Below are 27,276 nucleotides of genomic sequence, written 5' to 3'. Positions count from 1 at the left end.
TTCCAATACCACATATATTAAGACAGTTTGGTATTCGTGCAAGAACAGACCAGATAAAACAAAATACAGAGCCCCAAGACAGATCCATACAAATGTGGCCACTTGATTTTTGACACAGATGATACAGCTATGCTATACTGGGAAAAGAAAGGTCTTTTCAAACTGGTGCTGGGTCAATTGGATATCCATTTGGAAGAAAAGTATCTTTTTAAAATTGAATTAGAATTGATATACAACATTATATTAGTCTCAGGTGTACAACACAATAATTCTACTTTTGTATACCTTGCAAAATGATCACCACAATAAGTCTAGTTATTATCTGGAAAAAATATATTTTGACCCTTGTTTCACACCACATCAAAAATAGATTCAGGATAATTTTAGATCTAGATATAAAAGGTAAGGTGACTGGAAGAAAGCATAGAATATCTTCATGTCTTTGGGGTGGGGAAATATTTCTCAAAGAGGGCACACAAAGGGCTAACCATAAAGGATAAAATTTTATAAATTATTCTCCATTAAAATTAAGAACTTCTATTTATCAAAGTCACCATTAAGAAAGTGAAAACATAAGCTACAGATTTGGAGACAGTATTTATAATGTAAAGGGCTTGTATCCAGAAAATAGAAAGAACTCTTACAGATTAATAGGAAGAAGATGGACAACTCAATAGAAAACGGGCAAGAGGCTAGAACAGGAACTTCACAAACAAGGCTTTGGAAATGGCCTGTCAACATATGGGAAGATGCTCAATATTATCAGTCACCAGGGAAACGTAGATACCATACAGAGCTAAAATGAAAAAGACTGACACTATTAAGTGTTGGTGGGATGTGAAGCATATAGTACTCTTGTACCCAGCTGGTGGGAGTAAGTTGGTGCAACCACTTTGGAAAATTTATAGCAGCATCAACTAAAGATGAATTTATCCAGGCCCTGGTGGTGGTTTAGGTGGTTTAGTCACTCAGTCATTTCTGACTCTTGTGACTCCATGGACTGGTGCCCACCAGACTCCTCTGTCCGTGGAATTTTCCAGGCAAGAATACTGGAGTGGGTTGCCATTTCCTTCTCCAGGGAATCTTCCTGACCCAGGGATCAAACCCAGGTCTCTTATATCTCCTGCATTGCAGGTGAATTCTTTACCGACTGAGCCACGAAGGAAGCCCAACTCCTATGGCCTAACAATATCCTATCTGGGTGTATATCCAACAGAAAAGCATACACTATGCCCCAAAAGATAGGTGCAAGAATATTCACCACAGCACTATTGTCAGCAGCCATAAATTTTAAAAGTTGGATGTCCATCAGCAGAAAAATAGACAAATAAAAGGTGATGTGTTCATATGATGGCGTATTTACTTTACAGCAAAGCAAAGGAACAAACTACAGCTATAAGAAACAATGTGGAGGATCTCACAAGCTTAATGTTGAACAACAACAACAAAAAAGCCAGACACAGAAGAACATGCATTGTTTGATGCTGTTGATCAGCTCAGTTCAGTTCAGTCACTCAGTCGCGTCTGACTCTTTGCGACCCCATGAACCACAGCACGCCAGGCCTCCGTGTCCCTCACCAACTCCCGGAGTTTACCCAAACTCATGTCCATCGAGTTGGTGATGCCATCCAGCCATCTCATCCTCTGTCATCCCCTTCTGCTCCTGCCCTCAATCTTTCCCAGCATCAGGGTCTTTTCAAATGAGTCATCTCTTCGTATCAGGTGGCCAAAGTATTGGAGTTTCAGCTTCAACATCAGTCCTTCCAATGAACACCCAGGACTGATCTCTAGGATGGACTGGTTGGATCTCCTTGCAGTCCAAGGAACTCTCAAGAGTCTTCTCCAACACCATGGTTCAAAACTGTCAATTCTTCTGTGCTCAGCTTTCGTTATAGTCCAACTCCCACATCCATACATGACCACTGGAAAAACCATAGCCTTGACTAGATGGACCTTTGTTGACAAAGCAATTTCTCTACTTTTTAATATGTTGTCTAGGCTTGTTATAACTTTCCTTCCAAGGAGTAAGGGTCTTTTAATCTCATAGCTGCATTCACCATCTGCAGTGATTTTGGAGCCCCAAAAAATAAAGTCGGCCACTGTTTCCCCATCTATTTGCCATGAAGTGATGAGACCAGAGGCCATGATCTTGGTTGTCTGAATGTTGAGCTTTAAGCCAACTTTTTCACTCTCCTCTTTCACTTTCATCAAGAGGCTCTTTAATTCCTCTTCACTTTCTGCCATAAGGGTGGTGTCATCTGCATATCTGAGGTTATTGATATCTCTCCCTGCAGTCTTGATTCCAGCTTGTGCTTCTTCCAGCCCAGCGTTTCTCATGATGTACTCTGCATATAAGTTAAATAACCAGGGTGACAATATACAGCCTTGACATACTCCTTTTCCTATTTGGAATCAGTCTATTGTTCCATGTCCAGTTCTAACTGTTGCTTCCTGACCTGCATACAGGTTTCTCAAGAGGCAGGTCAGGTGGGCTAGTATTCCCATCTCTTTCAGGAATTTCCCACAGTTTATTGTGATCCACAGAGTCAAAGACTATGGCAAAGTCAACAAAGCAGAAATAGATGTTTTTCTGGAACTCTTGCTTTTCCGATGGTCCAGCAGATGTTGGCAATTTGATCTCTGGTTCCTTGGATGCTGTTGATAGAAAGTCCAAAACCAGGTAAAACTACTCTGAGGCACTAGAAGTCAAGGTGGTGATTATCTTTGGGGAAGCAGAAATTAGCAGGAAGAAAGAGGAGTTTTGGGCAATGCTGAAATTAATCTATTTTCTAATCTTCATTCTGGTTACATATTGTGTTCATTTTGTGAAAATCTGTTTCACAAAAAAAAAAGCCCTTTTCTATCTGTGTGTTACACTTCAATAGAACATTCATGTTACAACAAAATTAAATGGTGGCTCAGAGAGACCAGTTAACTTGCTCAGGATCACACAGTTCTGAGACGGCCAGTTAGAAGTTCTAGGTTTTTACTCCTACTTTGTTTTCTGACCTGGAAGGTCCTGGACAATTTTCTTTCTATTCTGGGGTTCAGTTTCCCCATCTATATGGAGTGGGAAGCAAACAAAACCACAGTTGCTATTATAAAAGCTGGCAGCAGAATTCCCCTGAGAGGAGACTCTGCCTGGGAAATAACTTGCTGGACTCTCCCTGGGCATGAAAGAAAGAGTGGTGAGGCCCCAGCTAATAGCCTTTGGCTCTCTGGGTTTCAAGGGAGAGTTCTTGAGAGATGTGGGCGAGGGGGGAGGAGACAGAGGGAGGCGGAGAACCAGCAAGGTAACAAGATGGCGGGCGACGAGGGTGAGGTGAAAACGTGGCAGCTGGCCGTGAAAGGAGAGGACAGCTGTGGGGCTTAAAGACCAGTCGTATCTGATGTTCATCACTCCCCTCCTGCTCCAGCACCCTCGCCCTGAAGGAATTATTCCCCACCCTCACTGCCTTGAGTGACTAGAATTCAAGGAGGAATTAAGGGGGGGGGGGGGGGGGGGCGGCGCTGCATTCCATACCTGGGCTGACAAAGTGCAGAGCCAACAGCCCACAGGTGAGAGGCAGAGAAGTGGAGAATTCAGCAGAAGCTGACTCTCAGGGTAGGGGCTCATGTTGCTCCAGTATGATTTTTTTTAATGCGAGAGGGGAAAGGTGAACCTGGAAGTTTGGAGCACTCGAGTTCCTTGGGTGACTGACCCTTGGTTTCCATGTGAACCAGACGGGGAGATTGGATATGGCTTAGGGCTCATTGCACTCAGCTAACTTCCCCCAAGCCCCTTCCTGCACTGGCATAAGGCTGCAGAAGGTCAGACCCTTTCAGCCAGATGTTACACAGACACACAGACACCATGGAGAATGTCAGTGGCCAAAGGCCAAGATGGCTGGAGGAAGCCATGGAGATGCACCCTGCTGACATCACATCCAAGAGCTTGAAGTAGCCCCCTTCCCAACCCATCTCCACCCTGTCCTGTCCAGGTCTGCCCTTGGGTAGAAGGACCCTGACACTCCCAAAGGAAGTCAGCAGCCCTGAGGAGCTGAGACTGAAGGACGGGATGGGATGGGGGGGTACCTTCAACTCCTCCCAGGGTGAGCAGGAGGATGAGTGGGGAGACGCCTACCACAGCACCTCCATTGCCTCTCACAGTTAGGAAACCCCAGTCCTCTGCAGTAGGTGCAGAGCCTCACCTTTCACAGACCTGTCACCCATCACCCTGGGTGAGGTGCAGAAGGGCAAGAAGCATGCTTTGCTTCTGGGGATAAAGGAGGTTCCAGGTCAGGTGGGAGTGAGGGGGTAGTAAGAGTGAACGCAGCCTCCAAGAAAGACAAAACATCCTCATTAAGGCCTGACTCTGAAGGTCACCACCTCCAACAGACCTTCCCGAATGTCCTCATTAAAGAAGCTGTCCCCACCCTCATCCCCAACTCCCACCCCTCAGAACACAGGCATGCCAGCTTCCCACTCCGGTGGGGGTCTGCTCTGGCTATCCCCACCCCCAACCGCTGACCGACTTCTGAACAGCCGGGGCTAGGGCTAGGGCTCCTCTGGGTCTCCCGCAGGCTGCCAAGGTGTGCTTTGCACACAGCAGGTGTTCACCAGCACTTCACTAGCATGTGTTCACACATGCCACCTGGAAGGCTTACTGAGGGAGGGATTGAAGGAGGGAGCCCAGGAGAACCTTCCAGAGTTTAGGGGAGAAGTTGGGGGCTCAGATATCCTGGGATAGCCACTGCCCACTGAACCCTGATTCTAGGGCAGACATGCCCTTGCTGCCCTGGCTGGGGCCCTCAATAGGCATGGAAGGACCAGCCCACCCCATAATCAGTCCCAGCTGTGGAAGCCCAGGTCTGGGAAGGAGAGGCCATAACTGGACAGAGGGCTTGTCCTTTCCTGCAGCCTTGGCCCCACAGGGTCTGGAATCTCTCAGGCCAACAGCCCCTCCGAACAGGGGTCAGGGCAGAATGAGGCTCCCCAGGAGGCAGGGTGGCTCCCCTCGCTGTTCCCAGGGGTGTTTGCAGGCAAAGGGTGGCCTTCAGGGAAGAGGAGCAGGTGTTTACCTGGTTGGGAGAGGCTTGGCTGAAGTTCAAGTTTAGCTACTTTACCACGCCCTGGGGGAAGGATATGCTGTTTGCTCCTCAGTTGCTGCCCTAAACCTCTTAGGGAAGGGTGGGGCTGGATGGGACAGAGAAGCTGAGTGTCTGGGTCGCCAACGTGGAGATCCACAGCTACTTCTCTTGGCCTGGCCCCTCCTCCCACCAGACTTCTCTTGGGTGGGCGGATACTTGTTCCAGCATGTCTGGTAGAGATGAGAGATGAGGAGAGAAGGGACAGAGAGACAGAGGAAGACAGGAAGGACTCAGGGCAGCGATAGGGTGATAAGGGCAGAGGAGGGGGCAAGGGAGAAGGCTCCAGAAGGCACTTGGGCAGAGGCCCGGGGAGTGGGGCAGGGCTGCCCGTTTTCCTGGACCAGAGAGAGGGAGGCACACAGGGCTGACCTCTGTACACTACCCAGGAGCGGCATCTTAGCTTTCCGGGGGCCCACGCGCGCCTCTAGTTCTAAGGGTGTGTCTGAGAGCTGTGGCACGTGATGGGATGGTGTGCTCTGGGAGGGGACTGCTTGTCAGCAAATCCCCCCGCCCCCCCACCCCCCACTCCTGTCAAGCTCCTTGATTATTTTTTCCTGTCAGCTCTGCCTCCAGGGACGGCCTCCCGCCCAGGATGTGAGGCAGGCAGCAGCTTGTCTGATTCAGCCTGGCCCTGGGGAGTCCCTGCTCTTAGGGGGCTGAATAATCTGAGGGAGCGAGACAAGAGAGACTCTTCCCACTGCCATTCTGGGAGCCAGGGAGGCCCCCCTCCCTGCCCCCGCTCTCTAACCTCTCAGAGAGCAGGCCCTGAGCCTTTGGGATGCAGCCAGATTCCTGCTGGCGGGTGGGCTGTGGGAGGATCAGCAGACAGGCTACTGTTCTCTGCATCTCCCATCCCCCTCGCAGGGTGAGCCAGGCTCCTGCCTCCTCCAGCTTCCCCTCCCTGTGTCCAGGGCCTGCTTGTCGGAGTGAGACAAGAGAAATGGAGGCAGTCAGGGCCTGACCCAAGGGCCTTGGCTCTGGGCCCAGTGCTAGGAACACAGTCCGTAAATATTTGGGGAGTGAATGGTGCCTGCCCCTCCCCACACAGCTGACTCCCGCAGCCACAGAAGGCCTGCCTCTGATCTGGGAGCAGCAGCAAATATCTTGGGGTTCAGCCTGCTGGGCCTTCGACCAGGTCTTTCCGTAAACAGAAAGCATCTTCTTCATTCATTACGAAGGGCGATGTCATATCAGCCATGCCCCTGCTTCTAGGTTGGCCATAGGGTCAAGTGCAGCCTGGAGACCCAAGGCTTCTCTCCTGGGTACAGAATGCCTTGCTGATGGATGCTTTTCTGAAATCCAGCTTCTGCCCTTCAGAGGCCCCTTTACTTGCTATTGGGGTGGACATGAACCCGGTCTGACCTTTGGAAAGTTAACTGAGGTCCTCAGCCTTCCCTACTGTGCCCCTCCTGGAGAGTTGTCTGACTGCTGTCACCCTGTCTGGAAGGGCTCAGCCCTGGGTGGATGCCCCCAAACTCCTTGGGGGTCCCCTTCCTGTCCTACTGTGACCCTGGAGGGGAGCATGCAGCCCTCAACTCCCCCTCTCCCATGGCCTTAGATCAAGACAACAGAAATGTCTTTCGAAGGAAGTCTCTGGACAGTTCCCGTGCCGGGCCGCTGGGAATTGGAGAGAACCACCGGCCACCTGCAGGGGGATGACTGAAGCAGTCTCAGGCTGCACCCTGCGTGCACTTCTAGGGCCTTGGGACAGGCCATGAAGCAGGAAAGCTGGAGTCAGGGAAGAGGGTGCTCGTGTGAGCTTTTCCAACTTTGCTCCGTTGGTCCACCCTCACTTCGTGACACTCCCTTGGCCCACTGTCTTGTCATGTAATGTTGGGCAAGTGATCGTAAGCCTCCAAGGCTTAGTCTCCTTGCATGTGAAATGGGGTTCATAACAGTATCTACTCCAGAGGATTGTGGTAAGGATCAGATGGAATAATGCATGTAGGGCACTTAGCATGGGATAGAGAATACAATAAATATTCAATAAATGTTAACCATTATAACGAAGACTTTTAAGACTCAAAGGCCAAGCTTTCCACTTCCTTCAGCCCTGAGCTCTGGATGTGCTTCTCATGGCCTGGGGGAAGGAAGACTGTGGAGGAAATAATGTATTTGGGGACTGGATGGGCCCCTGCCCCAACCTGCCTGCCCTGAGCAGGCCGACCTGCTCCCATCCACAGTTGTCCTCCCCACTGGGTTCTCATGGGACCCCAGATCTGCTACCTTCCCCCCCACTCCTCCCACCTTGCCAGCCTGGTGCCCACCCCATATCCAGGAAGAAGGACATAAACACAGCCAGGATGGATTAGAGCTCCCAGCATCCTCTCCGGAAGCACCAGGACGGTTGTGGCTCCAGGGAGGTCTGGGAATCCCTAGCGCTAGGGAGCCCAGGGAAGGGGGCGGAGGAAGCACCCTTTCAGGAGCTTAGGAGAGAAGGAGCTAAGTGGTTCCAACTTATGGTGGTGTTCAGACCCTTGCCACCTCGCAAGGGTGCCACCTTGCATACATAGTGGGTATGAAGTAGTATCTCCTTGTGGTTTTCATTTGCATTTCCCTGATGACTAATGATGTTGAGCTTAGTGCTATTGGTCATTTGTTTATTTTCTTTGAGGAAATGTCTATTCAAATGCTTTTAAACCACCTTGCTGGCAGCAAGTCACTGGTTTGTCCTGCCTCTGCCCATTCTCCCCGCAGCAGCCTGTCCTCTGCTAAGTGAGGTTCTTGCCAGGCCCTTCCTTGCTTAAATCCTTTATGGCTCCCCATTGCTTGCTGCTGAACTTGCCAAACTGTGTTCTGTGAAGAGTGTTTTGGGAGAGGTCAGGAGAGGTTCCTTTGAAGATAGTTCCACGGTCAAGTTATGGTCATAGTTTTGGGAAATGTTATCTTCTCTCACCCACGCCAGGAGTTTGCCAACATATGTTGGCCCAGAGAAGTCCCAAAGCACACACTGCCCCTCCTTAATCCAACATTTCCCAAATGAATTTGATGATGAATTCACACTCCCCTCACCTTTTATTTTCTTTTTGACAGATTTATTGAGATATAACTCACATATCACACAACCAACTCACTTAAAGGGTGCAATTGAAAGGTTTTAGTGTAGTCACAGAGACATACTGCTGCTGCTAGGTCGCTTCAGTCATCGCTGAAGGTCGCTAACTTTCTGATCCTATGGACTGTAGCCCACCAGGCTCCTCTGTCCTTGAGATTCTCCAGGCAAGAATACTGGAAGGGGTTGCTGTGGCCTCCTCCAGGGGATCTTCCCAACCCAGGGATCAAACCCATGTCTCTTATGTCGCTTGCATTGGCAGGCAGGTTCTTTACCACTAGCACCACCCAATGTGCAGCGATCACTAGTATCAATTTTTGAACATTTTCATTATCCCCAAAAGAAATTCCATATGCCAACCTGCCCTCCTCATTCCTTCCTCTCAACCCTGGAAAAACTACTAATCTACTTTCTATTTCAATATTTGCCTGTTTTGGACATTTCATAGCAATGGACTCATACTGGATGCAGCCTTTTGTGACTGACTTCTTTTCACTCAGCAAAATGTTTTCATGGTTCACCCACATTGTAATGTGTATCAGCACTTCATTCCTTTTTGTGGCCAAATAACTGTCCATAGTGTGGATAAGCTACATTTTGTTTATTCACTCATCAGTTGATGGACATTAGTGTTGTTTTTACTTTGGAGCTATTTTGAATAATGCTGCTATGAACATTCATGCACAAGTTTCTGTGGGAACATGTGTTTTCATTTCTCTTGGAGTACATACTTGGGAGTGGAATTGCTGGGTCAAACTGTAACTCTCTGTTTAACTATTTGAGGAAATTCCAGACTATTTTGAAGCAATTGCATCATTTTACATTCTTATCAGCAGTGTATGAGGGCTCCAGTTTCTCCACAACTTTGCCAACACTTATTTGACTTTTTGGATCTAGCCATCCCAGCAGCTTCCCTGGTAGCTCAGTGGTAAAGAATCCACTTGCAATGCAGGAGACGTGGGTTTGACCCCTGGATTGGGAAGATCTCCTGGAGAAGGAAATGGCAACACACTCCAATATTCTTGCCTGGGAAATCTCACTGACAGAGGAGCCTGGCGAGCTACATTCCATGGGGTTGCAAAAGAATCGGACACCACTTAGAGACTAAAACCAAAACAAAACAGAAAAGCCCTATAGGTGTGAAGGGATATTTCACTGTGGTTTGATTTGTATTTCCCTAATAATTAGAAATGTTGAACATTTTTCCCGTGCTTGTTGTCTATTTGGATATCTTCTTTGTAGAAATGTCTATTCAGTTCATTTCAAACTGGGTTACTTGTCTTTTTATTACTGAATTGTAAATGTTATTTATATCTACCAGACACAAATCCCTCATCAGATATATGATTTATAAATATTTTATTTCATTCTATGTGCTACCTTTTTACTTTCTTAAAGGTATCTTTTTATTTATTTTTACTTTATTTATCTTGGCCATCCCATGCGGCATGCACAATGCTAGCTTCCTGACCAGGGATTGAATGCATGCCCCCTGCAGTGGAAGCATGGATTCTTAACCACTGTACTACCAGGGAAGTCCTGAAACGGGTCCTTTAAAGCACAATTTCAATTAAGTTCAGTGTCTCAATCTATTCAGTCTGCTATAATGAAATACCTCAGGCTTGGCAGCCTCTAAGCAACAGAAGTTTATGTCTTACAGTTCTAGAGGCTGGAAGTCCAAGATCAGGGTGTCAGCATGGTCAAGTGAGGGCCTCTTTTGGGTCGCAGACTTCTTGTTACAACCTCACATGACAGAAGGGGCTAGGCAGCTCTGTGGGCCTCTTTTATAAGGATACTAATCCCAGTCATGAGGGCAAATCCTTCATGGCCTTATAACCTCTCAGAAGCCCCACTTCCTAAAATCGTTATCTTGGGAATTAGGATTTCAACATATGAATTGGGGGGAGGGGGACACACATCTAGATCAGAGCATTCAATTTATCTATTTTTCTTTTGTTGTTTGTGCTTTTGGTGTTCTATATAAGAATCGATTGCCAAGGAGAAGACCACAAGAACTAACCCCTATGTTTCCTTCTAAGAGTTGTATAAGTTTACTTTTTATATTTAGGTCTTTGATCCATTTTGAGTTAAGATTTGCATATGATCTGAGGTAGTGATCCAATTTCATTCTTTTGCATGTGAATATCCAGTCCTCCCCTGTGCCTCCCTTGTATATTTACAAAACATCCAGTAGCATCTCATGGAAACCTGGTGCTTCAGGGAACACCAATTGGGAATTGCCGACCTACATGATTAGATCCAAGTTTCTTAGCCTAGTCAAAGCCTTTCACCATCTGTCTTCAACTGGCTTCTTGCTGTTCCTTAGACTTTCACTGGGTTTTTCTGCCTCCACAGCTTAGTATATGCTGTTCTAACACTTCCCCCAACACTAACACTATCACCTTCACATGCACTGCTCATCTTTTTCTACTAAAATTCACTCATCCTTGTTGAGGTGAAGGGGCTTGCATAGCTCAATGAAGCTACGAGCCATGCCATGCAGGGCTACCCAAGATAGATAGGTCATAGTAAATAGTTCTGACAAAATATGATCCACTGGAGGTGGAAATGGCAAACCACCCCAGTATTCTTGCTGTGAGAACTCCATGGACAGTATGAAAAGGCAAAAAAGAGATGTCACTGGAAGATGAGCCCCACAGATCAGAAGGTATCCAATCTACTACTGGGGATGAGCAGAGGGCAATTACTAACAGCTCCAGAAAGAATGAAGTGGCTGGACTAAAGTGGAAATGGCACTCAGTTGTGGATGTGTCTGGTGGTGAAAGTAGTCTGATGTTGTAAGCAACAATATTGCACGGGAACCTGAAATCTTAGGTCCATGAATCAAGGTAAATTGGAAGTGGTCAAGCAGGAGATGGCAAGAGTGAACATCAACATCTTAGGAATCAATGAACTAAAAGGGACAGGAATGGGCAAGATGACCATTCATCTGATCATTCATTCAGATGACCATTTTATCTACTACTGTGGGCAAGAATCCCTTAGAAGAAATGGAGTAGCCCACATAGTCAACAAAAGACTATGAAATGCAGTACTTGGGTGCAACCTCAAAAAACAACAGAATGATCTCGGTTTGTTTCCAAGGCAAACCATTGAACATCACAGTAATCCAAGTCTATGCCCCAACCACTGATGCTGAAGAAGATGAAGCTGACCAGTTCTATGAAGACCTACAACACCTTCTAGAGCTAACACCAAAAAAAGATATCCTTTTCATCATAGGGGATTGAAATGCAAAATAAGAAAGTCAAGAGATACCTGGAGTAACAGGTAAGCTTGGCCTTGGAGTACAAAATGAAGAAGGGCAAAGGCGAACAGAATTTTGTCAAGAGAACATGCTGGACATAGCAGACACCCTCTTCTAATGACACAAGAGATGACTCTACACATGGACATCACCAGATGGTCAATACCAAAATCAGATTGATATTCTTTGCAGCCAAAGATGGAGAAGCTCTATCAGTCAGCAAAAACAAGACCTGGAGCTGACTGTGACCCAGATCACAAGTCCTATTGCAAAATTCAGGCTTCGATCGAAGAAAATAGAGAAAACCACTAGGCCATTCAGATACAACTTAAACCAAATTCCTATGATTATACAGTGGAGGTGATGAATAGATTAGATAGGGATTAGATCTGGTAGACAGAGTGCCTGAAGAACTGTGGAAGGAAGTTCATAACATTGTACAGGAGGCAGTGACCAAAACCATCAGAGAAAGAAACGTAAGAAGGCAAAGTGGTTGTCTGAGGAGGCTTTACAAATTGCGGAGGAAAAAAGAGAAGCAAAAAGCAATGGAGAAAGGGAAAAATATATGCAACTGAATGTAGAGTTCCAGAGAATAGCAAGGAGAGATAAGGCCTTCTTAATAGAACAATGCAAAGAAATAGAGGAAAACAATAGGTAGGAAAGACTAGAGATTTCTTTAAGAAAATTGGAGATATCAAGGGAACATTTCATGCAAGGATGGGCACAATTAAGGACAGAAATGTTAAGGACCTAACAGAAGCAGAAGAGATTAAGAAGAGGTGGTAAAAACACACCGAAGAACTGTATAAGAAAGGTCTTAATGACTCGATAACCATGATGGTGTGGTCACTCACCTAGAGCCAGACATCCTGGAGTGTGAAGTCAAGTGGGCCTTAGGAAGCATCATTATAAACAAAGCTAGCAGAGGTGATGGAGTTCCAGCTGAGTTATTTAAAATCTTAAAAGATGATGTTGTTAAAGCTCTGCACTCAATGTGTCAACAAATTTAAAAAACTCAGCAGTGGTCATATGACCGGAAAAGGTCAGTTTTCATTCCAATCCCAAAGAAGCACAATGCCAAAGAATGTTCAAACTAATGTAGAATTGTGTTCATTTCACATGCTAGTAAGGTTATGCTCAGAATCCTACAAGCTAGACTTCAGCAGTAAGTGAACCAAGAACTTCCAGATGTACAAGCTGGGTTTAGAAAAGGCAAAGGAACAAGAGATCGAATTGCCAACATTTGTTGGATCATAGAGAAAGCAAGGGAATTCCAGAAACACATCTACCTCTGTTTTATTGACTACACTAAAGCCTTTGACTATGCAGATCATGACAAACTATGGAAAATTCTTAAAGAGATGGGAACATGTCTCCTGAGAAACCTGTATGCAGGTCAAGAAGCAACAGTTAGAACTGGACATGGAACAACAGACTGGTTCAAAATTGGGAAAGAAGTATGACAAGGCTGCATATTGGCACTTTGCTTATTTAACTTCCATGCATAGTACATCATGCAAAATGCTGGGCTGGATAAATCACAAACTAGAATCAAGATTGGTAGGAGAAATGGCAACAACCTCAGATATGCAGATGATAGCACTCTAACGGCAGAAAGTCAAGAGGAACTAGAGAGTCTCTTGCTGAGGATGAAAGAAAGGAGTGAAAAAGCTGGCTTGAAACTCAACATTCAAAAAACTAAGATCATGGCATCTGGTTCTATCACTTCATGACAAATGGAAGGGGGAAAAAGAAGCAGTGACAGATTTCATTTTCTTGGGCTCCAAAATCACTATGGACAGTGACTGTAGTCACTAAATTAAAAGATGCTTGCTCCTTGGAAGAAAAGCAATGACAAACCTGTGTTAGTTGCTGTGTCGTGTCCGACTCTTTGTGGCCCCATGGACTGTAGACCACCATGCTCCTCTGTCCATGGAATTCTCCAGGTAAGAATACTGGAGGGGGTTGCCCCCAGGGGATCTTCCCAACCCGGGGATTGAAGCCGGGTCTCCTGCATTGCAGGCAAATTCTTTATCTACTGAGCCACCAGGGACAGTATATAGAGAATGACAAACCTAGACAGTGTATTGAAAAGCAGAGACATCATTTTGCTGACAAAGGTCCATATAGTCAAAGCTATGGTTTTTCCAGTAATCATGTATGGATGTGAGAGTTGGACCATAATGAAGGCTGAGTTCCAAGGAATTGATGCTTTTGAACTGTGGTGTTGAAGAAGACTCTTGAGAGTCCCGTGGACTGCAAGGAGATCAAACCAGTCAATCCTAAAGGAAATCAGTCCTGAATATTCATTGGAAGGACTGATGGTAAAGCTCCAATACTTTGGCCACCGATGCAAAGAACCTACTCAGTGGAAAAGATCCTGATTCTGGGAAAGATTGAAGACAAAAGAAGGGGCCGGCAGAGGATGAGACGGTTAGATAGCACCACTGACTTCATGGTCAGGAATCTGAGCAAACTCTGGGAGATAGTGGAGGACAGAGGAGCCTGGCATGCTGCAGTCAATGGGGTCTAAAGAGTGGGACGTGACTTAGCAACTGAACATCAACAACAATTTATTTTGTTGAAATACCAAGTTCTCTAATGGGTAAAAGAATTAATAGAACTGCACTGACAGAGCTGGAAGGACCTCAGGCTTCCTGGAATGTGTGGTACATTTGAGGATAGCAACCTAATCTGATGGACAGGGAAGCTCTATGACATACCCAGGGTCACAAGGTAGGGCAGAAACCAGGTCAGGACCAGGTCTCTTCCCCTCCCGCCAGTAGCTCTGACACCATGCCTGCTGTGTCTCCAACCAACACACATTTACTGAGTTCCTTCTCTGTGCCAGGCCCTAGTCTGAGCCCCATCTGAGGCAAAGAGGACAAGATCCCTGGGACCTTGTCCTGCCTCTCTCCCTGGACACAGTGGGGCTTAGGGCTGGCGGGGCTCCTCCCGGGTTTCAAGGGCCATCCCCTGGGCTCCGACTCAGCTTTCCCTGCTCCTTTGGAGGAAGCACTGAGAATGGGGGTGTGGCAGGCCGTCAAAGGCACAGGGCTGGCCGGGAGGAAGGGCCCCAGGTCCAGTTCATTTCCTGGCATCCTTGTTTGCCGTGTGCCCTTAACTTCCGGTGGCTGTTTCCGCCCCGCCCATAGCCTCCCTGGCTGAGTGGGCAGATGGCCTTGGGACTGGAACTCTCCCGCCATCCTCAGTTTGAGCTGTCTCTCAGCTGGGAAGTCCCCCAAAGCCCAATAGCGCCAGATGAGAATACTGCTCTCTCCTCCAGCTGCATGACCTTGGACCTGTCACTTTGCTAGGCTGGGCCTTTGCTTCCTCTTCTGGAAAAGGGGATGATGAGACTGACCTCACAGGTTTGTCATGAAGAATAAAGGATATACTATACATAAGGGGCCTGGCATAGTGAGACTTCCAGTACAAAATGTTGTCCCTTTTCTCAGTCTAGCTGTTCCCAATTTTCTCCTCCAGGAAGGCTTCCAGGATCCTCCCTTCCCTCTGTCTCCTCATCCCTGTGTTGGGGTCCTAATCTGAGCCCTGGGGAAAGCCAACTGGGCTCCTCCATGATATGATGGGGTTCCCCAGATGCTGATATCTCCACAAGCTCTCGAGCATCCATTTCACTCACACTGATGTGTCCACATACCGTAAGGAATGGGGCTGAAGGGGACCCACAGGGAATTTCATGAGTTTTTCAATGTACCCATTCAATTCAACACACATTATTGATCTCCACTCCAAGCAGAGTATTGTGGTAAGAGCTTTTGGCAGGGTGGAAAGAGAGGGGGTCTGAGCTCGACTTTTCCTGGAGGACTGAGCTGTAGAGGGAGAGATAGCCACTGCCTCCCCACTCCCATCCCAATAAACAAATAATATTTATTGAGCTATTACTATGTGATAGGCACTGTACAAGTTCTCTTTTACTCTCCATAATGACGCTATGGTTAGGGTGCAATTTGTAATTCAATCTTACAAATATAGAAATTGAGGCACAAAGAGCTTAAGCAACTCCACTCAAGTGAGTAAGTGGCATTTGGCCAAATGTGACAAACACTGGATCAGAGGCAGAAACAGGGTTATGCTGGAGCAGAAAGCATCCAGTGAGATCCAGGGAGCTTGGGAAGACAATGGGTTTCAGTCGGTTTTGAAGGAAGGGGAACTATCTACGGGCAGGAGGAGGCTGGAGCACCGCCTGTAGGCAAAGGCCTCAAGAAGGGGGTGAGCAGGCATTTGGGAGATGCAGATCTGCCTGGCAGCTGGGGCTGTGTGGGGAGGACAGGCGTGTGGAGGACAGGGCAGAAGATAAGCAGGACAGTCATGGGGGACCTCAAGACCCTGCTGAGGACCTGGGTTTTGGGTTTGGTTCTGCAAGGCATCTAAGGTAGGGTTTTGAGTGGGGTCAGATCAGAGGAGAGGTGGAGGGCCTCCTGGGGCTAGGTGATGGTTGTCTAGGAAGAGAGAAGGGAAAGGCATGGTGGGTGGCCCACTGTCAGCTGCTCCCTATGTATGATCATTTACCCTTCCAACAGTCCCTAGAGTTGGGCATGATCAAATAAATTGAGGCTCAGAGCTGTCCAGAGGTGGGTTAGAGGTGAATAACATTGGGGTAGGGGTAGGGGCCCCCTCCCTGGGGTGGGGCCAGGGCCCAAACCATGTTTCCCCACTAGTGGCAAGGGTGGGTGTGTAGTGCTCTGAGGTCTTCTCAGGGTGTCTGTGGGTACAGAGAGAAGGGTGATCATGGAATGAATGAAGTAGGGCCCCTGGGATTACAACTGGGATCACCAAGAGAGCTAGAACCCAGGGGGCTGGAAGGAAGGAAGGACAGAGCTGAGGGGCTGGAGCCCAGGGTGCAGATGAAGAGAGACCTAAGGGGTTGGGATCCCAGGGACTACCTTCAGTGAGCTTGCTATGGGCCCAGGCTGACCATGTGGAACCAGGCTGACATGGCCTGATCAACAGCAAATCTCAGGCTGGTGCTCTTGAGGAAAGGCCCCGGAGAATTTTCCTCTGCAAACCTTGGTGTCACTCCTGGACTCTGGTCTTCTTGTCTATCTCTAGCCCTGCCCTGGGGCCTTGGGCAGGTTGCCAGCCAGACCTGACCTGCACCTCCACTTAGGAGGCCCTAGAGGTCCCCCAGACTCACTGGTTGTCCTTGTTGCTGATCCCGCCCATGGCCCCTGCCTCCCACAGCCACCAGCTCCTTCCCGCCCACACTCCTTGCCCAAACATCTCACAAATCTACAGTGAGGCAGCTGCTCATCCCTTATCATTTCCAACCCCACATCCGCCCTCAGATGGGTCTCCCTGACTCTAAACCAGAGGAAGCTTTTGAATCCACAAAGCCTGTCAGCTTACTCCAAAGCCTGAACCCGTCATTTCCCTTCAGTTCCAAGGCAGGCAAGCTGAAGCCCAAACTCCAGGCTCTAGTGCTTTCCTGAGCGTGTCCCTTACAGCCAGCTGTGCTTGTGATTGCTGTCCACTGCCCTACCTACCGCATCTCCGTGCCCCCTCCCCGCCACACTTCTGGCTCTTCCCTCCCCACCCCCACCCTCAAGTTCCCTTCTCCCTTCCTGTAGTGGGCTGTGCTCTCATCCTACCTCAGAGCTACACCTGTCAGCGGTGAGGCCCAGGGCAGCTCTGTCACTGAGGGAGTGGCCTTGACATCCCCCAAGCCCCGTCAGTTTCCTTCCCTCAGATGAGCCCCTGACATCCAGGACAATCCTCCAGAGGCAGAAGGCTATGCCTCTCAGGAAGTGTTTTACAGGAAAGTAAAATCTCCTTCATCGTTGACCTCATCATGCCAACACTTAACTGAAGAGGGCAGTGTCAGGGCCTGTCTGGAACCCCTGCCTGCCCCGCCCGCCCCCACTAAATCATTCTTCGTCCCAACTCTTCCCTCAGCACCCTTTCCTCCCCCCCACCCCCCCATGGCTGCCTGAGTCATTTAAAACCCAGGGCCCTGGTTTTTGTGGGCGATGCTGTAATATCCTGCCAGAGAGCCCGCCAGCTCCCCTGCCAGGTAGGACTCCCTATATTTCAACAGGAACCTTCAGGAGATAGGCCTTAAGCCACAGGAGGGTTGCCCAAGGGTGAGAATTTCTGTGATCTTGGCAGGAAAGGAGAGGGTCATGAGGAGGAGGAGGAAATTCTGCTGCCTCTCAGATCAGACTCCAGACAGGCACCCTGCCTTGCACATCGGACTCTGAGTCCTGAGAGCAGGCTTGTGTCTCCCCCCTCAGTCTACCCTGTAATCTACTTTTTAGCTCGCTGAAACTTGCAAGCAGATTTCAAATCAGCACTCACCAGCCCCACAGACCTTCTTGTCACTGCTGGCCGCTCCAGGGTGAGGTTGGAAGCGAGGGGCTTGGAGAGTTGGGGGGAGCACTAGGATGAGGGGCGAGAGCTGGGAGGAGGCTACAACCTGTGTTACTCAGGGCCTGGTCTGAGTATAATTACACTAGAAGCCCAGCCTACAAGTCCAGAGCGGCAGGGAGGAGGAAGTGAGTCAGTGGGCATAGCCATTCATGCCTCAGAGTTCTGACTTTCCTTTTCAACCCACTGAGCCAAGACATTTGTCCCAACATGATCCCATGGTGGGGGAGGGGCAGGGAGCAAGAGGGTATTTATGAGACAGAGCTAGCCTCTCACTCACTTCTACTAGGTTCCCTTTTTTAGGGTCATAAAGAATATGTGGCCAACTGAACTCAGACACACTGTGGCTGAAGATCTACTGAGTGTGAGGGACTGTCATGGGTGCTGGAAATACAGGTGTAATTGACATTGAGCACAACTATCAGTGAGATACTTCTGGGTCCCAGTTCTGCTGTTTTTCAACAAACCTCTGAGTCTGGTATCTTTATGTCCAACTCATAGTGAGGAGACTAAGAGGTGAAGAGACCTGTCCAAGGTCATAGTCTTATCCCATCACAGAGCCTCTTGATGAAAGTGAAAGAGAAGAGTGAAAAAGTTGGCTTAAAACTCAACATTCAGAAAACTAAGATCATGGCATCTGGTCCCATCACTTCATAGCAAATAGACAAGGGAAAAATGGAAACAGTGACAGATTTTATTTACTTGGACTCCAAAATCACTGCAGATGGTGACTGCAGGCATGAAATTAAAAGACGCTTGCTCCTTGGAAGAAAAGTTATGACCAACCTAGACAGCATATTAAAAAGCAGAGACGTTACTTTGCCAACAAAGGTCCATCTAGTCAGAGCTATGGTTTTTCCAGTAGTCATGTATGGATGTAAGAGTTGGATTATACAGAAAGCTGAGTGCAAAAGAATTAATGCTTTTGAACTGTGAGGCTGGAGAAGACTCTTGAGAGTCCCTTGGACTTCAAGGAGATCCAACCAGTCCATCCTAAAGGAGATCAGTCCTAGGTGTTCATTGGAAGGACTGATGCTGAAGCTGAAATTCAAATACTTTGGCCACCAGATGCAAAGAACTGACTCACTGGAAAAGACCCTGATGCTGGGAAAGATTGAAGGAAGGAGGAAAAGGGGACGACAGAGAATGAGATGGTTGGATGGCACCACCGACTCAATGGACATGAGTTTGAGCAAGTTCCAGGAGCTGGTGATGGACAGGGAAATCTGGTGTGCTGCAGTCCATGGGGTCGCAAAGAGTTGGACATGACTGAGCGACTGAATTGAACTGATAGTCCTATCAGTCTATAACCACACCATGAGCCCAGCCTACAAGTCAGTACAAGGCCTGGAAGATGCAAAAGTGATTACATCTGTGTGTGTGTGTGTGTGTGTGAGAGTGTGTGTACTCAGGGTTCAAGGGGGCAGGAGTGAAGGAATAAAGTGAAAACTCATGAAAGATTTTGAAGAACAAGTGGAGATTTTCCAAGTGGACAAGGAGGTATGGAGTATTCCAGGCAGAGGGCTCAGCTTATGTGAAGATCAAGTGGCACGGACCAGACTTGGAATGTCCATGAAATCCTGCTGGGGGTGAGGCACTGAGATAGAGGCTGTCAAGAGGAGCAAGCGAGAACTGCCATATGACCCAGCAATCCCACTCCTGGCCATACACACTGAGGAAACCAGAAATGAAAGAGACACGTGCACCCCAGTGTTCATCGCAGCACTGTTTATAATAGCCAGGACATGGGAGCAACCTAGATGCCCATCAGCAGATGAATGGATAAGAAAGCTATGGTACATATACACAATGGAATATCACTCAGCCATTAAAAAGAATACATTTGAATCAGTTCTTTTTTTTTTTTTTTTTTTTAAGTTAATGGTCTTTTTATTGGAAAAAAAAAAAAAGACTAGCATTTACAACTTGGAATGGACGTAAATTGTAAATTTCTTGAACAGCAATGTTGATGGTTGTGCTGAAGTCCACAGCCACAGCCTACTCTGCCGGCTCCAAGTCATGGTTCAGAAGGTTTTAAAAACAGAGAGTCCAAAGATGCTCCCTTGGTAAAAGTTTCTTTTTAAAAATTTGTATGAATGGTGATAGCCTGACACCCATTCCGCTCTAGCACAATGCAGACAACGCCAGACACACACAGGCGTGCCACCAGGGTGTGTCACGGTCACCAGGGGACGACGAGGCCCATCCTGCGGCAGTGGGGCTACGCCCAGACAGTTATCCTACACAGCATCCTGAGGTGAACCAACCTTAAACGCCTCTTCTCAGTAAACCAGCTACGACAATGTACGCTAACAATTTGAACTAGAACCCTTTGAGTAGGTTTTGAATTTGTTTTTTTCACTTTTTCATTTTTAATACAAATGCCTGACTGTGTTCAATTGTCAAGCTGCATGCATGAAAAACTGGCCAGCCCAGACAGTGTTATTAATCATGAGCAGATGGACCTGCCAGGAGTCCACTAAGCGCGTCCTTATTGTTAAGGTAGGACAAGTATTTATATCGGAAAACTGATGTGGAGCTTGATCTTTAGGGGACAGGACCACCAACCAATACATGCAGATTTTTTGTGTGTGTGGACAGAAGGTACTTTTGACATTCAGTTTTGCTATATAGAAACAGAATGAGTAAATGAACTTTTTTTTTTTTTTGCAAGAGGTAAGTAAAAGATTCAATTTGATTCTTCTGGGGGGGGGGGGGAGGAGTTGAAAGTAGGTCTTCATTTTGCAGTCATCATCTGTACGAATTCTTCGTAGTTGACCTGCCCGTCTCCATCGATGTCCGCCTCTCTGATCATCTCGTCCACTTCCTCGTCGGTCAGCTTCTCCCCCAGGTTTGTCATGACGTGGCGCAGCTCTGCGGCGCTGATGTACCCATTGCCATCCTTGTCAAAGACTCGGAACGCCTCGCGGATTTCTTCTTCGCTGTCGGTGTCTTTCATTTTTCTAGCCATCATAGTCAGAAATTCTGGGAAGTCAATGGTGCCATTACCATCAGCATCCACCTCGTTGATCATATCCTGCAATTCAGCTTCTGTTGGGTTCTGACCCAACGACCTCATGACGGTTCCAAGTTCCTTGGTTGTGATAGTGCCATCACCATCTTTGTCAAATAGGGAGAAAGCTTCCTTGAATTCGGCAATCTGCTCTTCCGTCAGCTGATCAGCCATGATGCGAGCGAGGCAGGGAGGCCGAGAGAGCGAGGGTGGCCGCGCCGGGGCCGGGACCGCAGGGCGCCTCCGCTACAGTTGCTGCCGGGGCGCCGTGTGCGTTGAGAGCTGTGCCGTCGCCGACCGCCGCCGCCAACTGCGCTAACGGCTCCGCGCCCGCCAGGCTACCAGCACCGCCGCCGCATTGAATCAGTTCTAATGAGATGGATGAAACTGGAGCCCATTATACAGAGTGAAGTAAGCCAGAAAGATAAACACCAATACAGTATACTAATGCATATATATGGAATTTAGAAAGATGGTAAAGATAACCCTATATGCAAGAGAGAAAAAGAGACACAGATGTATAGAACAGACTTTTGGACTCTATGGGAGAAGGCGAGGGTGGGATGATCTGAGAGAAAAGCATCGAAATACGTATATTATCAAGTGTGAAACAGATGGCCAATCCAGGTTGATGCATGAGACAAATTTTCTGGGCTGGCACACTGGGATGACCCAGAGGGATGGGATGGGGAGGGAGGTGGGAGGAGGGGTTCAGGATGGGGAACACATGTAAATCCATGGCTGATTCATGTCAATGTATGGCAAAAACCACTACAATATTGTAAAGTAATTAGCCTCCAACTAATAAAAATAAATGAAAAAAAAAAAAAGAGGAGCAGGCAGTGGGGACAAGGGGAAGTTGCTGAGCCAGATCTGGACACTCAGAATCTGGGAAACCTGTGGGTGGCCAGCTGGAGGTGGTTGACAAGATCTGAACATCAAGGCTGGGGCCTGGAGGCACTTGGGTGGGGGTCATCAGCAGGGAGGGGAATGCTAATACACAAACAGTGATCTGGGGAGACAGAGGGAGGAGCAAGAACAGAAGCCCAGGGTGGGCTGAGGAGTCTCGCTAGGGGGTGAGGTGCTAGGAAGAGACAGAGAGGAAGGAGGACCAAGAGAGGGTGAAGAGGGAGGTCACCAGGGTTCCTACTGCCACCCCAGAGGGGTCAGGGGCAAAGAACCAAAGACCACTATTGGGTGTGCCCCTCAGAGGAGGCTGGTGCCCAAGGAGATAAGGTTCCAGTGAAGGCAGAATCCCTACTTCAGGGACGTGACTTCTAAGTTGTAGAGACTTAGAACAGAAAGCAGCCAAGATGATTGGGGGATGGGGGAAGCAGGGTGCCTGGTACCTTGGGTACCTGAGTACCTTGGGCATCTCAGTATTTTCAGTTGTAAAGTGGGTGATATCTCCACCTCATAAAGCTACTAGAAGATATACATAAAGGGCTGGCTACATAGTAGGTGCTCAGTAAACAGCTCCCTTTCTGAATTCAAATGTACATAAAACATTCAGAGACAAATAGTCACATAGGCAAACATGTATAAATGTGTAAGGGATGACATGCACAGACATGTTCCAACCAACATGTGTGTAGGAATGCTCCATGGACAACCACACACACACGGCCCTCCACCCCTAGCAGAATCTCTAGGACGTTAGTAGGAGTGGAAGGGGGGGTGCAGATGAAGCCCAGCACCTGTCCAGATTTCACACCTGAGCACAGAACTCTGCCAATGAGAAGACATCTCCCCAAGGGACCTGGTGATTCAGCTCAGCTGGGGCCACCAAGTGGCCTCTCAAACTTGAAGGGGCCATCTTCGCATGAAGTAGAGATGCTAAAGAGCCCACCCAAGTCCTAAACTCCCAGTCAGAAGGTCAAGGCATGTGCAGCAAGGCCTAGGCTATGGGGGACAGCAAGGGAACCATGTAGAGGGTCAGAGGAACTAGAAAGGCAAAGCGGTTGGCTAGCACAGAATTTTCCTGATGTCTGGGGCCTACTCACCAGGCCCCTGTGGGAGTCACTCTGTTCTCTCCTTCCCCTACCCCCTGCATACCGCGCCCCCCCCCCACCCCCAACACACACCTTTACCTAAGTCCAAGTCAGATCAGCACCTTGGGGCCTTCTTACTCACTCTCTCCCTCCCTCCTTCTGTGCCTTTTCATCCCACTTCACCCATTGCCCAAATTATTACAGCTGCCCTCCCAGCTCAGTTCCTCCTGGCAATGCCAACTTCATGCTATAGCCAGAATGTTCTTTCTAACAACCACCCATTGTTCCGTAATCACCAGCCCTAAAATATAATGCAATGTGGATTTAGCCTCTTAAAATCTGAGAGCTTTCAGAATGTGAGGCCAGGATGAAACCCTGGCCTCCTGAAGATGCTCTCATTCGTTTTTGAGCCTCTGGAGGTTCTCAGCTCTGTGCCAGTACATAGCAGGCTGTCAATGAATGCTTGAGACTGACAGATTCTGAGCCAGAGAAGTTGTTTGGCCTGGGTGCCTGTTCTGCCCCCATAACTGGGTCATAGGAGAAAGGAAATCTGATAAACCCATTCATGCTTCACTGCTCCGGCTCCCTCCCCAATAATTTGCATTTTCAATTCAAGTCAGAGACAGGGACCTGAGTCTTAATTCAATAGCTGAGATTTGGTCCATTTAGTTCAACAAATACTAGGAGCCTTGGGACACAGGGATGCCAGGTGAGGAATAATAAGGGATTTCTTCCAGCTCTTTCATTTCATAGATGGGGAAACTGAGGCCTGGAGGATGTGACTTCTAAGCTGTAGTGTCCTGGAAGAACAGAAGGCAGCCAAGATGATCGGGGCACAGGGGAAGCAGGGTGCCTGGGGGAGGTACCTTGGGCATCTCAGTATTTTCAGCTGTAAAGTGGGTGACATCTTGACCTCATAAGGCTATTATAAGATATACATAAAGGGGTGGCTACACAGTAGGTGCTCAACAAACATTAGCTTCCTTTCTGAATTCAAATGTACATAAAACATTCAGAAACAAATAGGCACATAGGCAACATGTAACTTGTACAAGGTGAGAGGGCAGAAGATAGCCTGCATTCAGCCCTTTTGGCACCACAATTCTACTCCATCCATATCTCTCCATATGCGTGCTGACTTTCCTGTGAGAAGTGAGTGAGCAAGTGGGATCTGGGAGAGTGAGATGGGGGCAAGAGGAGTGTTGCATGGGCCGGGGTGCAGAGGAAAGCTGGTATGAATACATAAATGGAATAAATGGAAGGTCCTTTACAGCATCTAATGCTTTCATGTTACAACTGGGAAAACTGTACCCCAAGCTAAGCCCTGACTCTTTTGCTTTCCTCTCTCTTGAGGCTCCCTCTTGCTAGTCCTTTCCTTCTCACTTGTCCAGATTGTCCTCCTCCAGGAAGCCTCCCTCATTCTACAGCAGGACCCACAGTTTGTATGTTGTCATGGTCACCAAAAGAGACAGATGGACCCCCATCCAAGATTTGGTTCAATGTCAAGACTGATGATGTCACACCCATGCCAAGAGGGAATGAAAAGTTTTATTATTTATGTAATTGAGGTCTCTGGAGGAGCAGGGCTGGTTCCTCAAGCAGGTCCAAAATGGCTTGAGAGAGGGAAGAAAGGAGACTGGCCGGGGTTTTTACTGTGATGAGGGAGTGAAATTGGGGGAGCATTTGTGAGGAAAGGGGCTTGCATGGTTCAAATCTCCCACAGACACCAAAGGAGACAGCACAGCTCTCAAGCTGAAGAGGGAGAGGGGACAGCTGAAGAGGTGTCAGCAGTCAGACATCAAAATATGGTCTCAAACTCCTCATTACACATGCTGTTCTCTGGGTCAACATTTCTAGTGGCTCCCCTCTCTACAGGGAAGAGTTGGCCTGATAAAGTCAATTGAGGGGTGAGATGAGGCTGCGGATGATAATGCCACTGAACTGTGGATTTCTCTTTCCGCGTCTCTCCAGCCCAGAGACCCTTCCAGTCCCTTCATCTCTCCACCTCTATTCCATCTCCCCCAGATTTGTCTGCTGTGCTGTGCTCAGTCATGTCCGACTCTTTGCAACCCCATGGACTGTTGCCTGCCAGGCTTCTCTGTCCGTGGGAATTCTCCAGGCAAGAATACTGGAGTGGGTTGCCATGCCCTCCTCCAGGGGATCTTCCCGACCCAGGAACCAAACCAGGGTCTCCTGCATTGCAGGTGGATTCTTTACCAGCTGAGCTACCAGGGAAGCCCCCAGATCTGTCTGACACTCCTCCAAATTCCTTAGCTTGGGCCCTCCCCCTACCAGATGCCCCCTGCTCCCACTTCCACATTCCCCCTGGAAACTCCCCCACAGTGGAAAAACCATCCCTCATCCCTTTCCTGCTCCCAAGCCCGGGATCGGACATGCTGGTCATTCCTGTTTGGGATGGCCAAAGAGATAACACCTGGCATAGAGCCCATCTGTCATGACAGAACTCTCAAAGCTATTTCAGGCAGGACCCCTGTCCACATTGAGTGTCCACCCTGGCCCCTGGGTTCCTGGTCCTGGCTGTTCCCCCTTCTCCAAGGATGAGGTGGAGGACCCAGCAGCCAACCGGAAGGAGAGCAAGCTAACTATTCAATCCAGGTCAGCTTTCTATTCCTTAGTTCCACATCTCCTAACCCCTGGAGGCTCTGGACCACAAAGTGGTCTGTGGAGAGAGGCTGGGCAGCTCTGAGAGTCACAGCTTGGGAACAAATGCTGCTCCAAGGGCAGACAGGGACAAGTGTCCTCTCCCCAAACACTTTAGAGAAACTCTGCTATCACAGCTGCTTTTGTTCAGGCGTGTCTGGCTTTCCAATCAACATCTGCCTGGAATTTGTCTCTTAAAGACACAGCTGTGGCCAGTGGCCTCCAGTTCTAGCTCTGGCCTCCCATGAGTTGTGTGACCTTGGACATCTAGTTTCCTCCTTAAGTTGAATGAGGCCAAATGACAATGAAATGAGAGTCTGTAGGTGAAAGGATTCATAAAAAGAAGTTCAGCTGGAGTCCCCATGCTCTGAATTTAATTTTGTACTCCTAATTCTTTATCCTTTTCCTTAGAGAGGGCTTCAAATTGTACAAGCTTCAGGCCCCACCAAACCTAGATGTGCCCTGCATATGGTTTGAATGTTAATTATTAGCACAAGTAGTCACGAAGGGCTCTAGGGTCAGAAAGCATAGGATTAAAATTCAAGTTGCGTAGCCTTCAAGCCTCAGTTTTTTCACCTTACAACAGAGATAACACCTGAAAGATTGTTGTGAGGATTTAATTTACTAATATTTGTAAAGCAGGTAGCATAGTTTACCCTGCCCAAGCACTACAATATGGAGATCTTATTACCATAAACTCTCAGAGATTGGGGCTCTAAAATGAACTTTGAGAAGTAAGGTCTGAAGAATGAACTACTGTACCACAGTAAGAAAGCTCCTAAAGCCTAGAAAAAAGAATGCTCAAGGGAAGTGGGTCTTTGCGCTGCAACAAAAGAAATCTGCGTTAGACTCAAGAAAACAGAGTGATCTCTTCAAGTTCCTATTTAGTTAGATTTTTCTGCGGATAACCAGATCTTTGGACTCTGCCTACCTAACTGAACCTGGTGCCACCCACGACATACCTGTCGGGGCTGAAGTCCCTGCCCAGTCTCCAAACACTCAGTTAGAGCCTGGGTGGGAGGAAGGGACCTTTGGGTTCTGCTGGGCTGGGCCCTGGGTGGGTCAGAAATGGGTACAGTCTGGGCCTAGCTCCCTGGCTATGCAGGCACTCTAACGAGAAGGGACTTCTTTCCACATCGAATGGATATTCATGATACAGTAGATGTCAGAAGGCATAGCCCGCCGGAGAAAACGCTGTCGTTGCTATTTGTAATTAGCGATGCTTGGTTATTACCACTGCTAAATATCTGTCTGATTGTGTGAGACCATTCCCCGCCTGGGTCAAAGTGGGTGGGAACAAGTGGGTAAAAGAAAAAAATCTTGACAAGGAAGGCGAAGGGGCTGGGTACCAGGAAGAATGCTCAGAGACCGCTAACCTTCTCTCAGGGACTCACAGCGCGGCGGAGGAGAGTAGAGCCTTCCAGCCGGTGGCTTGCGGATATTGGTTCCCAGATGCGCCAACGCCGGGGCTCTCCAGCCGGACCCACAGAGGTGGCCGCGCCCGGAACGGCCTTTCCAGCGGCCGCAGCAAAGCAGCGGGACAAATCCCACCCCCGGCTCCGCCCGTCCAATCCATCTTGCTCGGGAAGCGCCGCTTCTCTGGAGAAGCAAGCGGAGGGGAGGGGAAACCCAAGCTTTTGGGGTCTCCCGACAGGTGTTTGCGGGAGAGGGCGGAGCCGGCTCAGGAAGGATGAGGGAGGGGCGGTGCTGCCCCTTTAAGAGGCGGCGGCCGAGCAGGGACCTTTTCTCTTTCCCCGGAAGGAAAGCTTAGCCCT

The 27,276-nt window shown here is 48.3% G+C and overlaps 1 protein-coding gene and 1 long non-coding RNA gene across 2 annotated transcripts; both read right to left on the bottom strand.

The window, feature by feature from the left end:
* Positions 1-27,243, bottom strand: LOC139039101 (uncharacterized). The gene is made up of 2 exons (XR_011492283.1): positions 26,878-27,243; positions 1-2,655 (listed from the first exon to the last, which is right to left on the bottom strand). It is a non-coding gene; the product is annotated as an uncharacterized lncRNA (long non-coding RNA).
* On the bottom strand, positions 20,458-21,221 carry LOC139039100 (calmodulin-1). The gene has a single exon (XM_070479313.1). It carries the CDS (start codon positions 21,021-21,023, stop codon positions 20,574-20,576), a length of 450 nt encoding a protein of 149 aa, XP_070335414.1. The 5' UTR covers positions 21,024-21,221; the 3' UTR covers positions 20,458-20,573.
* Positions 27,244-27,276: the final 33 nt, after the last annotated feature.

Source organism: Odocoileus virginianus, chromosome 17, assembly GCF_023699985.2.
Source record: "Odocoileus virginianus isolate 20LAN1187 ecotype Illinois chromosome 17, Ovbor_1.2, whole genome shotgun sequence".
Classification (NCBI taxonomy): Eukaryota; Metazoa; Chordata; class Mammalia; order Artiodactyla; family Cervidae; genus Odocoileus; species Odocoileus virginianus.
The sequence above is the reverse complement of the archived record's forward strand: the minus strand, read 5'-3'. Positions and strand labels throughout refer to the sequence as shown.

Bases quoted from the DNA above. Each gene is read 5' to 3' on its own strand.
- LOC139039100 (XM_070479313.1), bottom strand. From the start codon at position 21,023: ATGGCTGATCAGCTGACGGAAGAGCAGATTGCCGAATTCAAGGAAGCT.